The 15,162-nt window shown below is 43.5% G+C and overlaps 1 protein-coding gene across 2 annotated transcripts in view; it reads right to left on the bottom strand.

Moving 5' to 3' along the window:
• The window catches only part of LOC115119661 (anoctamin-5-like), an 81,640-nt gene that overhangs the window by 28,861 nt on the left and 37,617 nt on the right, over window positions 1-15,162 (bottom strand). For both annotated transcript variants that reach the window (XM_065002934.1, XM_065002935.1), the window contains 6 exons: window positions 14,292-14,399; window positions 9,650-9,718; window positions 8,371-8,493; window positions 7,396-7,557; window positions 4,113-4,232; window positions 1,982-2,097 (listed from right to left, as the gene is read on the bottom strand). In XM_065002934.1, the coding sequence (XP_064859006.1) occupies window positions 1,982-2,097; window positions 4,113-4,232; window positions 7,396-7,557; window positions 8,371-8,493; window positions 9,650-9,718; window positions 14,292-14,399 (698 nt within the window). The remainder of the gene's footprint in view (window positions 1-1,981; window positions 2,098-4,112; window positions 4,233-7,395; window positions 7,558-8,370; window positions 8,494-9,649; window positions 9,719-14,291; window positions 14,400-15,162) is intronic.

Raw genomic sequence — 15,162 nt, 5'->3', positions numbered from 1 at the left:
ACTGTGGGGTCTAGGTCATCGATGCACTTATTGATGAAGCCAGTGACTGATGTGGTGTACTCCTCAATGCCATTGGAAGACTCCCTGAACATGTTCCAGTCTGTGATAGCAAAACAGTCCTGTAGTTTAGCATCTGCTTCATCTGACCACTTTTTTATTGACCGAGTCACTGGTGCTTCCTGCTTTAATTTTTGCTTGTAAGCAGGAATCAGAAGGATAGAGTTATGGTTAGATTTGCCAAATGGAGGGCGAGGGAGCGCTTTGTACACTTCTCTGTGTGTGGAGTGTTGTATTGTGTCGTGTCGTGTTGTGTTATGTTGTGTCGTGTTGTTTCATGTTGTGTTGTGTTGTGTGGTGTCGTGTTGGGTTGTGCCGTGCCGTGTTGTGTCATGTTGTGTTGTGTGGTGTCATGTTGTGTCGTGTTGTTTAATGTTGTGTTGTATGGTGTCATGTTGTGTCGTGTTGTTTCATGTTGTGTTGTGTTGTGTGGTGTCATGTTGTGTTGTGTTGTGTGGTGTCATGTTGTGTCATGTTGTGTTGTGTCATGTTGTGCCGTGTTGTTTCATGTTGTGTCGTGTTGTGTCGTGTTGTGTCATGTTGTGTCATGTTGTGTCGTGCCGTGTTGTGTCATGTTGTGTCGTGTTGTGTCGTGTTGTGTCGTGTTGTGTTATGTTGTGTGGTGTCGTGTTGTGTCGTGCCGTGTTGTGTCATGTTGTGTCGTGTTGTGTCGTGTTGTGTTATGTTGTGTGGTGTCATGTTGTGTCGTGTTGTGTCATGGTGTGTTGTGTCGTGCCGTGTTGTGTCATGTTGTGTCGTGCTGTGTCGTGTTGTGTCGTGTTGTGTCATGTTGTGTTGTCGTGTTGTGTCGTGTGGTGTCGTGTAGTGTCGTGTAGTGTCGTGTTGTGTCATGTTGTGTCGTGTTGTGTCGTGTCGTGTCATGTTGTGTCGTGTTGTGTCATGTTGTGTCGTGTTGTCGTGTTGTGTGGTGTGGTGTCGTGTAGTGTTGTGTAGTGTCATGTTGTGTCATGTTGTGTTGCGTCGTGTAGTGTCGTGTAGTGTCGTGTTGTGTCATGTTGTGTCATGTTGTGTCGTGTTGTGTTGTGTCGTGTCGTGTTGTGTCGTGTTGTGTCGTGTCATGTTGTGTCATGTTGTGTTGTGTCGTGTTGTGTAGTGTCGTGTCGTGTTGTGTTGTGTTGTGTCATGTCGTGTCATGTTGTGTCATGTTGTGTCGTGTTGTGTCATGTCGTGTCATGTTGTGTCGTGTCGTGTCATGTTGTGTCGTGTTGTGTCATGTTGTGTTGTCGTGTTGTGTCGTGTCATGTTGTGTTGTGTCGTGTTGTGTCGTGTCATGTTGTGTCGTGTCATGTTGTGTTGTCGTGTTGTGTCGTGTCATGTTGTGTTGTGTCGTGTTGTGTCATGTTGTGTCATGTTGTGTTGTGTTGTGTCGTGTTGTGTCGTGTCGTGTTGTGTCATGTTGTGTCATGTTGTGTCATGTTGTGTCGTGTTGTGTTGTGTTGTGTCGTGTCGTGTTGTGTCATGTTGTGTCATGTTGTGTCATGTTGTGTCGTGTCGTGTTGTGTCATGTTGTGTCATGTTGTGTCATGTTGTGTCGTGTCGTGTTGTGTCATGTTGTGTTGTGTCGTGTTGTGTCATGTTGTGTTGTGTCATGTTGTGTTGCGTCGTGTTGTGTCATGTTGTGTCATGTTGTGTTGTGTCATGTTGTGTCATGTTGTGTCATGTTGTGTCGTGTCGTGTTGTGTCATGTTGTGTTGTGTCGTGTTGTGTTGTGTCATGTTGTGTTGTGTCATGTTGTGTCATGTTGTGTTGTGTCGTGTTGTGTCATGTTGTGTTGTGTCGTGTTGTGTCATGTTGTGTTGTGTCATGTTGTGTTGTGTCATGTTGTGTTGCGTCGTGTTGTGTCATGTTGTGTTGTGTCTTGTTGTGTTGGGTCGTGTTGTGTCATGTTGTGTTGTGCTCTCACCGTATCAAATTGAGAGGCTGCTCTTTGAAGAAACTGAAGAACCGGGCCCAGTGTTTGTAGAGGCTGAATCTCTCACTCTCACTGTTGGGGTCTCTGGATGCCTTCCAGTAGCGAGACTGTAGACATACAGAGAGATAGATGTCATTAGAGTCATGGTCCTACTGGATACATGTCATTTATAGAGTCATGGTCCTACTGGATACATGTCATTAGAGTCATGGTGCTACTGGATACATGTCATTTATAGAGTCATGGTCCTACTGGATACATGTCTTTTATAGAGTCATGGTCCTACTGGATACATGTCATTAGAGTCATGGTCCTACTGGATACATGTCATTTATAGAGTCATGGTCCTACTGGATACATGTCATTAGAGTCATGGTGCTACTGGATACATGTCATTAGAGTCATGGTCCTACTGGATACATGTCATTAGAGTTATGGTGCTACTGGATACATGTCATTTATAGAGTCATGGTCCTACTGGATACATGTCATTTATAGAGTCATGGTCCTACTGGATACATGTCATTAGAGTTATGGTGCTACTGGATACATGTCATTTATAGAGTCATGGTCCTACTGGATACATGTCATTTATAGAGTCATGGTCCTACTGGATAGATGTCATTAGAGTTATGGTGCTACTGGATACATGTCATTTATAGTGTCATGGTGCTACTGGATACATGTCATTTATAGTGTCATGGTGCTACTGGATAGATGTCATTAGAGTCATGGTCCTACTGGATACATGTCATTTATAGAGTCATGGTCCTACTGGATACATGTCATTAGAGTCATGGTGCTACTGGATAGATGTCATTTATAGAGTCATGGTCCTACTGGATACATGTCATTAGAGTCATGGTCCTACTGGATACATGTCATTAGAGTCATGGTGCTACTGGATAGATGTCATTTATAGAGTCATGGTCCTACTGGATACATGTCATTTATAGAGTCATGGTCCTACTGGATAGATGTCATTAGAGTCATGGTGCTACTGGATCGATGTCATTTATAGAGTCATGGTCCTACTGGATACATGTCATTAGAGTCATGGTGCTACTGGATACATGTCATTAGAGTCATGGTCCTACTGGATACATGTCATTAGAGTCATGGTGCTACTGGATACATGTCATTTATAGAGTCATGGTGCTACTGGATAGATGTAATTTATAGAGTCATGGTCCTACTGGATACATGTCATTAGAGTTATGGTGCTACTGGATACATGTCATTTATAGAGTCATGGTCCTACTGGATACATGTCATTTATAGAGTCATGGTCCTACTGGATACATGTCATTTATAGAGTCATGGTCCTACTGGATACATGTCATTTATAGAGTCATGGTCCTACTGGATACATGTCATTAGAGTCATGGTGCTACTGGATACATGTCGCTCTGGATAAGAGCGTCTGCTAAATGACTTAAATGTAAATGTAAATGTAATTTATAGAGTCATGGTCCTACTGGATACATGTAATTTATAGAGTCATGGTCCTACTGGATACATGTCATTAGAGTCATGGTCCTACTGGATAGATGTCATTAGAGTCATGGTCCTACTGGATACATGTCATTTATAGAGTCATGGTCCTACTGGATAGATGTCATTTATAGAGTCATGGTGCTACTGTTCATCCATAACATGCGTGTGTCACATCGAAAGGTGATGACAGTTTTGTTACAGAGAAAATGCTTGGATCAGTTCAATTACAAATGAGCTTCAGTCGCAGTAGCCACATATCCAACTGTCCTCTAAACAGGGAATTATTGTATGAAACATAAAGAGAGCACAGTGTGCACAAAACCCCCCCCCCATGTATTTCACTTTCCTTTCCCCTACAACAGTAAAGCGATGGTGCGAAGATCCTGGCAATCAAGCCATTTTTCTACTTCCCCAAGAGTCAGATGAACTCATCTTTATGTCTCTGCGCATTGGCTCCGCCGAAAACTACCTTTAAAGTCATTTATACCTCACACACCCTATGCCTTTAACGACTTCACAGATACTCAATGGCACATGTGCATACCATTAGGCCCAACAAGAGCCCAGAGGGCAACGCTGTTTTAGCCGCCAGGAGAAAGGTCACTGTTATACAGTAGCTTCTTACATCATGTAGTGGGAAGGCAGCCCCGTAGGTCCCGTTGTTGAGCAGGCGCTTGATGCCCTTCTTGTTCTTGTCATCACTGTCCTCCTTGTAGTACGCACAGCGGGCCAGGATATAGTACACCTGGAGGAGGAGAGGTGAAAGGTCATTTAGAACACCTGGAGGAGGAGAGGTGAAATGTCATTTAGTACACCTGTAGGAGGAAGAGAGGTGAAAGGTCATTTAGTACACCTGTAGGAGGAGGAGAGGTGAAAGGTAATTTAGTACACCTGGAGGAGGAGAGGTGAAAGGTCATTTAGAACACCTGGAGGAGGAGAGGTGAAAGGTCATTTAGAACACCTGGAGGAGAGGTGAAAGGTCATTTAGTACACCTGGAGGAGGAGAGGTGAAAGGTCATTTAGAACACCTGGAGGAGGAGAAGTGAAAGGTCATTTAGTACACCTGTAGGAGGAGAGGTGAAAGGTCATTTAGTACACCTGGAGGAGGAGAGGTGAAAGGTCATTTAGTACACCTGTAGGAGGAGAGGTGAAAGGTCATTTAGTACACCTGGAGGAGGAGAGGTGAAAGGTCATTTAGTACACCTGGAGGAGGAGAGGTGAAAGGTCATTTAGAACACCTGGAGGAGGAGAAGTGAAAGGTCATTTAGAACACCTGGAGGAGGAGAGGTGAAAGGTCATTTAGAACACCTGGAGGAGGAGAGGTGAAAGGTCATTTAGTACACCTGGAGGAGGAGAGGTGAAAGGTCATTTAGAACACCTGGAGGAGGAGAGGTGAAAGGTCATTTAGTACACCTGGAGGAGGAGAGGTGAAAGGTCATGTAGTACACCTGTAGGAGGAGAGGTGAAAGTTTAATATTATATTAATTCATTTTAGAAGCCACTATATTTACAGGATTACCTTGAATGGCTACATTTAAAACTCTGATAAGAAATAAGTGTTACGACGGTTCACTTGATGCTCCTATAATAAACCCTAATGACGATCCACCTGATGCTCCTATAATAAACCCTAATGACGATCCACCTGATGCTCCTATAATAAACCCTAATGACGATCCACCTGATGCTCCTATAATAAACCCTAATGACGATCCACCTGATGCTCCTATAATAAACCCTAATGACGATCCACCTGATGCTCCTATAATAAACCCTAATGACGATCCACCTGATGCTCCTATAATATACCCTAATGACGATCCACCTGATGCTCCTATAATAAACCCTAATGACGATCCACTTGATGCTCCTATAATAAACCCTAATGACGATCCACCTGATGCTCCTATAATAAACCCTAATGACGATCCACCTGCTCCTATAATAAACCCTAATGACGATCCACCTGATGCTCCTATAATAAACCCTAATGACGATCCACCTGATGCTCCTATAATAAACCCTAATGACGATCCACCTGATGCTCCTATAATAAACCCTAATGACGATCCACCTGATGCTCCTATAATAAACCCTAATGATGATCCACTTGATGCTCCTATAATAAACCCTAATGAGGATCCACTTGATGCTCCTATAATAAACCCTAATGACGATCCACTTGATGCTCCTATAATAAACCCTAATGAGGATCCACTTGATGCTCCTATAATAAACCCTAATGACGATCCACTTGATGCTCCTATAATAAACCCTAATGACGATCCACCTGATGCTCCTATAATAAACCCTAATGACGATCCACCTGATGCTCCTATAATAAACCCTAATGACGATCCACCTGATGCTCCTATAATAAACCCTAATGACGATCCACTTGATGCTCCTATAATAAACCCTAATGTTGATCCACTTGATGCTCCTATAATAAACCCTAATGACGATTCCCTTGATGCTCCTATAATAAACCCTAATGACGATCCACTTGATGCTCCTATAATAAACCCTAATGAGGATCCACCTGATGCTCCTATAATAAACCCTAATGACGATCCACTTGATGCTCCTATAATAAACCCTAATGAGGATCCACTTGATGCTCCTATAATAAACCCTAATGACGATCCACTTGATGCTCCTATAATAAACCCTAATGACGATCCACTTGATGCTCCTATAATAAACCCTAATGACGATCCACCTGATGCTCCTATAATAAACCCTAATGACGATCCACCTGATGCTCCTATAATAAACCCTAATGACGATCCACCTGATGCTCCTATAATAAACCCTAATGACGATCCACCTGATGCTCCTATAATATACCCTAATGACGATCCACCTGATGCTCCTATAATAAACCCTAATGACGATCCACTTGATGCTCCTATAATAAACCCTAATGACGATCCACCTGATGCTCCTATAATAAACCCTAATGACGATCCACCTGCTCCTATAATAAACCCTAATGACGATCCACCTGATGCTCCTATAATAAACCCTAATGACGATCCACCTGATGCTCCTATAATAAACCCTAATGACGATCCACTTGATGCTCCTATAATAAACCCTAATGACGATCCACCTGCTCCTATAATAAACCCTAATGACGATCCACCTGATGCTCCTATAATAAACCCTAATGACGATCCACTTGATGCTCCTATAATAAACCCTAATGATGATCCACTTGATGCTCCTATAATAAACCCTAATGAGGATCCACTTGATGCTCCTATAATAAACCCTAATGACGATCCACTTGATGCTCCTATAATAAACCCTAATGACGATCCACTTGATGCTCCTATAATAAACCCTAATGTTGATCCACTTGATGCTCCTATAATAAACCCTAATGACGATCCCCTTGATGCTCCTATAATAAACCCTAATGACGATCCACTTGATGCTCCTATAATAAACCCTAATGAGGATCCACCTGATGCTCCTATAATAAACTCTAATGACGATCCACTTGATGCTCCTATAATAAACCCTAATGAGGATCCACTTGATGCTCCTATAATAAACCCTAATGACGATCCACTTGATGCTCCTATAATAAACCCTAATGACGATCCACTTGATGCTCCTATAATAAACCCTAATGACGATCCACTTGATGCTCCTATAATAAACCCTAATGACGATCCACTTGATGCTCCTATAATAAACCCTAATGACGATCCACCTGCTCCTGTAATAAACCCTAATGATGGTCCACTTGATGCTCCTATAATAAACCCTAATGACGATCCACTTGATGCTCCTATAATAAACCCTAATGACGATCCACTTGATGCTCCTGTAATAAATCCTAATGACGATCCACTTGATGCTCCTGTAATAAACCTTAATGACGGTGCAGTACTTACTATCCTGTTGCGGACAGAGGGAGGGAAGAAGGTCTCCTTGTCATCGATAAGGAAGAAGTCAATCTTTTCCTTGTTGAAGGGTGAGGTGAAGTAGTCTGGTTCAGGATTCATAATGTGGTTCGGTAGACGGAAGGGAGTGAACAGCCAGTTCATGGGAATGTCCTGGTGGAAGAGGAGACTTTAAGAATGGGAATCTTTATCATTTTACATTCCTATCCTGAGTGCTAGTTTTACATTCTTATCCTGAGTACTAGTTTTACATTCCTAGCCTGAGGGCTAGTTTTATATTCCTGAGTACTAGTTTTATATTCCTAACCTGAGTACTAGTTTTACATTCCTAACCTGAGTACTAGTTTTACATTCCTAAACTGAGGACTAGTTTTACATTCCTAGCCTGAGTACTAGTTTTACATTCCTAAACTGAGGGCTAGTTTTATATTCCTGAGTACTAGTTTTATATTCCTAGCCTGAGTACTAGTTTTACATTCCTAGCCTGAGTACTAGTTTTACATTCCTAGCCTGAGTACTAGTTTTACATTCCTAGCCTGAGTACTAGTTTTACATTCCTAGCCTAAGTACTAGTTTTACATTCCTAGCCTGAGTACTAGTTTTACATTCCTAAACTGAGTACTAGTTTTACATTCCTAGCCTGAGTACTAGTTTTACATTCCTAGCCTGAGTACTAGTTTTACATTCCTAGCCTGAGTACTAGTTTTACATTTCTATCCTGAGGGCTAGTTTTACATTCCTAGCCTGAGTACTAGTTTTACATTCCTACTGAAGCGTGACGGCCAATTGTGTTTGGCTTGACAATGAAAGCAATGGAGTTAGCAAGAGCACAAACAGATCTTCCCTACAGTCTACGGAAATTTGTCCTGACGAGATTTTTCCTTTCAGTTTTGCGATTAGAACCGGGAACCCTCTGGTTGCTGGCTCGCCTCTCTAACCACTAGGATACCCGGCTGCCTACTGTACCTTGTGTGCGGGGATGTCGTTGGCCTTGAAGGGAACCTTGATCTTGAGGACATCGGCATAGGTGGCTAGCACATCCCACGGAGTGTGGATCTTCACATAGTATGTCTTACCATCATCTGACTCCTGATTGGAGGAGAGAAATGGAGAGATGTGGAGATGGTGAAATGGAGAGATGGTGTGATGGAGACATGGAGACAGAGAGATATGGAGATTTGGAGAGATGGTAGGATGGTGACATGGTGAGATGTGGAGATGGAGAGATTTGGAGAGATTGTAGGATGGAGAGATCAAGAGATGTGAAGATGGTGGGATGGAGAGATGGGGTGATGTGGAATGTGGAGATTTGGAGAGATGGTGGGATGGAGAGATGGTGAGATAGTGAGATGGAGAGATGGTGGGACGGAGAGATGTGGAGATGGAGAGATGTGGAGATGGAGAGATGTGGAGATGGAGAGATGGCGAAATTGACCAACACAGAAACAGACAGAGAAATAGGTAGATAATTAGACCAGAGAAACAGGCAGAGAAACAAAGACAGACAAAGATAGACAGACATAGTCATATCAGTTTCATTATAGGGTTGCTCAAGGACAATCCATTTCTGTCCCAATAGCAGAATTGAGCTACTTGCACTACCACAAACAAGCCATTTTCCTGAACTGTGCTGTGATGTTGTCTATTGATCTACCTACCTCAGGTGGTGAGATAGAGTAATGGTATCCCCCAATACAAAAACAGAACAGCCTGTCCCTGTATGGTCCAATGGTGTTATTCACTTACCTGGTCCCAGATCAGTTTATGCTGCGTTACTGACTTCTATGGTCCAATGGTGTTATTCACTAACCTGGTCCCAGATCAGTTTATGCTGTGTTACTAACTTCTATGGTCCAATGGTGTTATTCACTAACCTGGTCCCAGATCAGTTTATGCTGACCATAACTTCTTCTAACTGAATGAATCTTCAGAGGAGGAATATCACCATAACTTGGTAATATCTAACTGAATGAATCTTCAGAGGAGGAATCTCACCATAACTTGGTTATATCTAACTGAATGAATCTTCAGAGGAGGAATCTCACCATACCTTGGTAATATCTAACTGAATGAATCTTCAGAGGAGGAATCTCACCATAACTTGGTTATATCTAACTGAATGAATCTTCAGAGGAGGAATCTCACCATACCTTGGTAATATCTAACTGAATGAACCGTCAGAGCAGGAATCTCACCATAACTTGGTTATATCTAACTGAATGAACCGTCAGAGCAGGAATCTCACCGATTGATCCTCTGTCTCCAGCTCCAGACCTGCCTTCTGTAGGTTCGCCTCGTACTCCTTCCGCCTCTCCTGTTGAGAAACACAACAATAAAGGAGAGGAACTTAACAACTAGCAACGGGCATCGAAATTGTTAAAAGGTTTTTAAAACAACTCTAATAACGCTAACGGGGGAAAAACATCAGGCAAGAGTATAAAAGAGTCGGGAAGAGTCAAAGGAAAGCAATCAATCCCAGCCAGATTTAAAGTGATAAGTGGATTTTTCGGTGTCCTGTGTGAATCTAAGTGTGCGTTCTCTAATTCTCTCTTTCTCTCTCTCTCTCTCTCTCTCTCTCGGAGGACCTGAGCCCTAGGACCATGCCCCAGGACTACCTGACATGATGACTCCTTGCTGTCCCCAGTCCACCTGGCCGTGCTGCTGCTCCAGTTTCAACTGACCTGAGCCCTAGGACCATGCCCCAGGACTACCTGACATGATGACACCTTGCTGTCCCCAGTCCACCTGACCGTGCTGCTGCTCCAGTTTCAACTGACCTGAGCCCTAGGACCATGCCCCAGGACTACCTGACTTGATGACTCCTTGCTGTCCCCAGTCCACCTGACCGTGCTGCTGCTCCAGTTTCAACTGACCTGAGCCCTAGGACCATGCCCCAGGACTACCTGACTTGATGACTCCTTGCTGTCCCCAGTCCACCTGACCGTGCTGCTGCTCCAGTTTCAACTGTTCTGCCTTATTATTATACGACCATGCTGGTCATTTATGAATATTTGAACATCTTGGCCATGTTCTGTTATAATCTCCACCCGGCACAGCCAGAAGAGGACTGGCCACCCCTCATAGCCTGGTTCCTCTCTAGGTTTCTTCCTAGGTTTTGGCCTTTCTAGGGAGTTTTTCCTAGCCACCGGGCTTCTACACCTGCATTGCTTGCCGTTTGGGGTTTTAGGCTGGGTTTCTGTACAGCACTTTGAGATATCAGTTGATGTACGAAGGGCTATATAAATCAATTTGATTTGATTTGATTTTGCATCCCTCAAACACAGCAAATACTGCTGAAAAAGACAGACCCTCAGGTGGGTGGGGCATACGCGTTGCTATAGAAACACACGGTAATGGGGAGTTTATCTGTTTTGGCACTAGAAATACAACTTCCTCCATCAATTTCACTGCTTCGTCATCTGCATTTATCATACAGGATGAGGGCCTCAACTTTCCTGTTACCACACATCCAACTATAACATTCTAGGAATAGTGACTGTGTCTGTGTCTGTGTGACAGTTCCTGTCCAGGCCTAGGGTCAGTATGGTGGGCAGTGAGTGTGGTGACTGAGTGTGAGGTTCAGAACAGACAGACACAGCAGAGCTCTGCGTTATATTGGCATCGAACATGTCACCCTCCCTAGGAGAGGGGGTGACCTTGATCATTTATTGTTAAAACGAGAGGCTGCATGGATCTTTAACTTAACGACCCTTGCTCCCTTCGGTCTCAACGTAGACTTTGATCTGAAGCCATTCTTGTGATTATTGTGACTTTGCCATTGTAATTGTTTGTAAACTTGAATCTATGATCGTATGTTATCCATTTGTTGTTTGTATGCTGCTCTTTCTATGCCATTTTAATATTTGAGAAATTAACCAATGATATTAGGCCACTCTTGGCCATGATTACAGACACCTGTGTGTCTTGACACTATATAAATGAGTCATCCCGCAGTGTTTGTGATCATACCCTGATGAAGACAGCTTGGCTGTCGAAACGTTGGTAAATTAACATTTTTGCATCTGAGCTCCTGGAGTGTGCGGCTCTCCTTTATTTTCAAGTGTTCCTTGCGTTAGCCAGCACCTCGCCTGAATAGGTGTGCGTTTCTTTTTTTCTTTTTTCTAGATACAGCAGAGCTGACAGCAGAGCTGACAGGCCTCCCAGCCATGAAGTGACAGTAACAACAAGGTGTTAGAGCTAACACTCCTGTACCAGACACACTGGACCATTCACTCTGTAGCTACTAGTCCCTGGGCTAGCTGCATCCAAACACACTGTCTGTAGCTACTAGTCCCTGGGCTAGCTGCATCCAAACACACTGTCTGTAGCTACTAGTCCCTGGGCTAGCTGCAGCCACCATACAGTCTGAAGCTACTGACCAAGCCAGTCCAGTAGCCAAAGATACAGTCTGAAGCTACTGACCAGGCTAGTCCAGTAGCCAAACATACAGTCTGAAGCTACTGACCAGGCCAGCACAGTAGCCTAATATACAGCTTGAAGCTACTGACCAGGCCAGCACAGTAGCCTAATATACAGCTTGAAGCTACTGACCAGGCCAGCACAGTAGCCTAACATACAGTCTGAAGCTACTGACCAGGCAGGTCCAGTAGACTAACATACGGCTTGAAGCTACTGACCAGGCCAGTCCAGTAGCCAAACATACAGTCTGAAGCTACTGACCAGGCCAGCACAGTAGCCTAACATACAGTCTGAAGCTACTGACCAGGTCAGTCCAGTAGCCAAACATACAGTCTGAAGCTACTGACCAGGCCAGTCCAGTAGCCAAACATACAGTCTGAAGCTACTGACCAGGCCAGCACAGTAGCCTAACATACGGCTTGAAGCTACTGACCAGGCCAGTCCAGTAGCCAAACATACAGTCTGAAGCTACTGACCAGGCCAGCACAGTAGCCAAACATACAGTCTGAAGCTACTGACCAGGCCAGTCCAGTAGCCTAACATACGGCTTGAAGCTACTGACCAGGCCAGTCCAGTAGCCTAACATACGGCTTGAAGCTACTGACCAGGCCAGTCCAGTAGCCAAACATACAGTCTGAAGCTACTGACCAGGCCAGCACAGTAGCCAAACATACAGTCTGAAGCTACTGACCAGGCCAGCACAGTAGCCAAACATACGGCTTGAAGCTACTGACCAGGCCAGCACAGTAGCCTAACATACAGTCTGAAGCTACTGACCAGGCCAGCACAGTAGCCAAACATACGGCTTGAAGCTACTGACCAGGCCAGTCCAGTAGCCAAACATACAGTCTGAAGCTACTGACCAGGCCAGCACAGTAGCCAAACATACAGTCTGAAGCTACTGACCAGGCCAGTCCAGTAGCCTAACATACGGCTTGAAGCTACTGACCAGGCCAGTCCAGTAGCCAAACATACAGTCTGAAGCTACTGACCAGGCCAGCACAGTAGCCAAACATACAGTCTGAAGCTACTGACCAGGCCAGTCCAGTAGCCAAACATACAGTCTGAAGCTACTGACCAGGCCAGTCCAGTAGCCAAACATACAGTCTGAAGCTACTGACCAGGCCAGTCCAGTAGCCTATCATATGGGGACAAGGGAGGGCTGTGTCACAGTTCACACAGCATGTAAATACTACTCAAACATACTTAGCACTCAAAATACACTAAAAAATAACAATTTAACCAAGGAAACTAAGTGTCAATTCAAGGCTAACGCAAAAGCAAGGCTGATGATAAGGACACTCCATTCCATGGGGCTGGCTAGGAATCAGGAATCATAGCTACTGCAACTTATCTCTAGAATATTCAAGGGAAAAATCCACTCAAAAACTATATTTTGGTAGTTTTTTTTCATTAGTCCATACAGTTCATAATGTTTTTCATGTCGGCAGTCAAGTGTTCAAGATATTGGACTTTGAAGGAGCAAAGTGCCACCGGCCGTTTCCCCTTTAACACTATCAATAAAGTCAGTGATATTATGAACAGCTTGGCAAGAGAAAACTAGCTGCTACTGACAACTGACTATGTAGTACAGTATGCTTCTATACGGACTCACACTGTTTAACTGTAGTATTGCCAAATACTAGTCATGTAGCCTGGTTAAACCAAACTGAAGGCTGAACTCACAATGGAGTGGAACATTCAGTCTGGTTTACCCCAGGCTATGTAGTACAGTATGCTTCTATACTGACTCACACTGTTTAACTGTAGTATTGCCAAATACTAGTCATGTAGCCTGGTTAAACCAAACTGAAGGCTGAACTCACAATGGAGTGGAACATTCAGTCTGGTTTACCCCAGGCTATGTAGTACAGTATGCTTCTATACTGACTCACACTGTTTAACTGTAGTATTGCCAAATACTAGTCATGTAGCCTGGTTAAACCAAACTGAAGGCTAAACTCACAATGGAGTGGAACATTCAGTCTGGTTTACCCCAGGCTATGTAGTACAGTATGCTTCTATACTGACTCACACTGTTTAACTGTAGTATTGCCAAATACTAGTCATGTAGCCTGGTTAAACCAAACTGAAGGCTGAACTCACAATGGAGTGGAACATTCAGTCTGGTTTACCCCAGGCTATGTAGTACAGTATGCTTCTATACTGACTCACACTGTTTAACTGTAGTATTGCCAAATACTAGTCATGTAGCCTGGTTAAACCAAACTGAAGGCTAAACTCACAATGGAGTGGAACATTCAGTCTGGTTTACCCAGGCTAAGTAGTACAGTGCTCAGAAACCAGCACCTAGTCTCACTTTGAATTACAGTACAATTACAGATTACAGTACATTGAAAAACTTGTGATAACTAGTAAATTGTGTTTAACAACTAGTTGACGTTATAGAAAAGGTTATAGCTACAGTAAGAGTGAGCACAGGTGTGTTTCTGAAGGTTGTATTTTACCTGCTTCCTCTCTCCGTCTCGGTCATCCACATAGGACAGGATGAAGTCAATCCTCCTCTTTCCATCACGGAAGAACACAGAGTCTTTACTCTGCTGATGCTTGTCAACCTGAGAGGAGACCGACAACACACACACACACACACACACACACACACACACACACACACACACACACACACACACACACACACACACACACACACACACACACGTGGTCAGTTGAAATACACAGACAAAGCCCCGTATTCCCAGACACACATTTAAGTCCTTGACTGAAAAGCTTTATATCAATAGAGATGATGTGTCTGTCTGGGAAGCCGGCGGCCCATAAGGTACATCTTAACGAAGGACAGCCTTAGATGCATTCAGTAAGGTAGACAGTCTTCAGTTCACTCCTACTCGTAAACGTTTTCAAACAGTAGACGAGTACATTATTGAACACAGACAAGGATCTGAGCCACTCATCCACAGCACAGCAACGCCACTGCAAATCAATCCATATACTGTCACTGTAATTCGATACATCGATGCCACGATGAAGAATCACACACAGCAACACAGTATTACCTCTTGGCTGTAGAGGTCGGACGACAAGCAAGGAGCAAGAGCAACGCAATTCAATTTCAACCATGGCTTAGAGTGGAACTGACAGCGTTTTAACTACTTTGCAGATTTAAAAAAAAAAAACAGACAATCATAATATCAGTAAAAAATATATATATCAAATTTATTTTATGATTTTATTAAATGTCAGTTTATGCTACAAAACTAGCTTTATAAAGAGTTTTTAAAAATAGGGTAAATTCGACTTTAACATTCCATGAAGTTCCAAAACATATTACTATTAGGTTGCAAATTGGGCCAGTAACCA

The sequence above is a fragment of the Oncorhynchus nerka genome, linkage group LG17, assembly GCF_034236695.1.
Source record: "Oncorhynchus nerka isolate Pitt River linkage group LG17, Oner_Uvic_2.0, whole genome shotgun sequence".
In the NCBI taxonomy this organism is placed as follows: domain Eukaryota; kingdom Metazoa; phylum Chordata; class Actinopteri; order Salmoniformes; family Salmonidae; genus Oncorhynchus; species Oncorhynchus nerka.
This window is presented reverse-complemented; position numbering and strand designations above follow the sequence as displayed.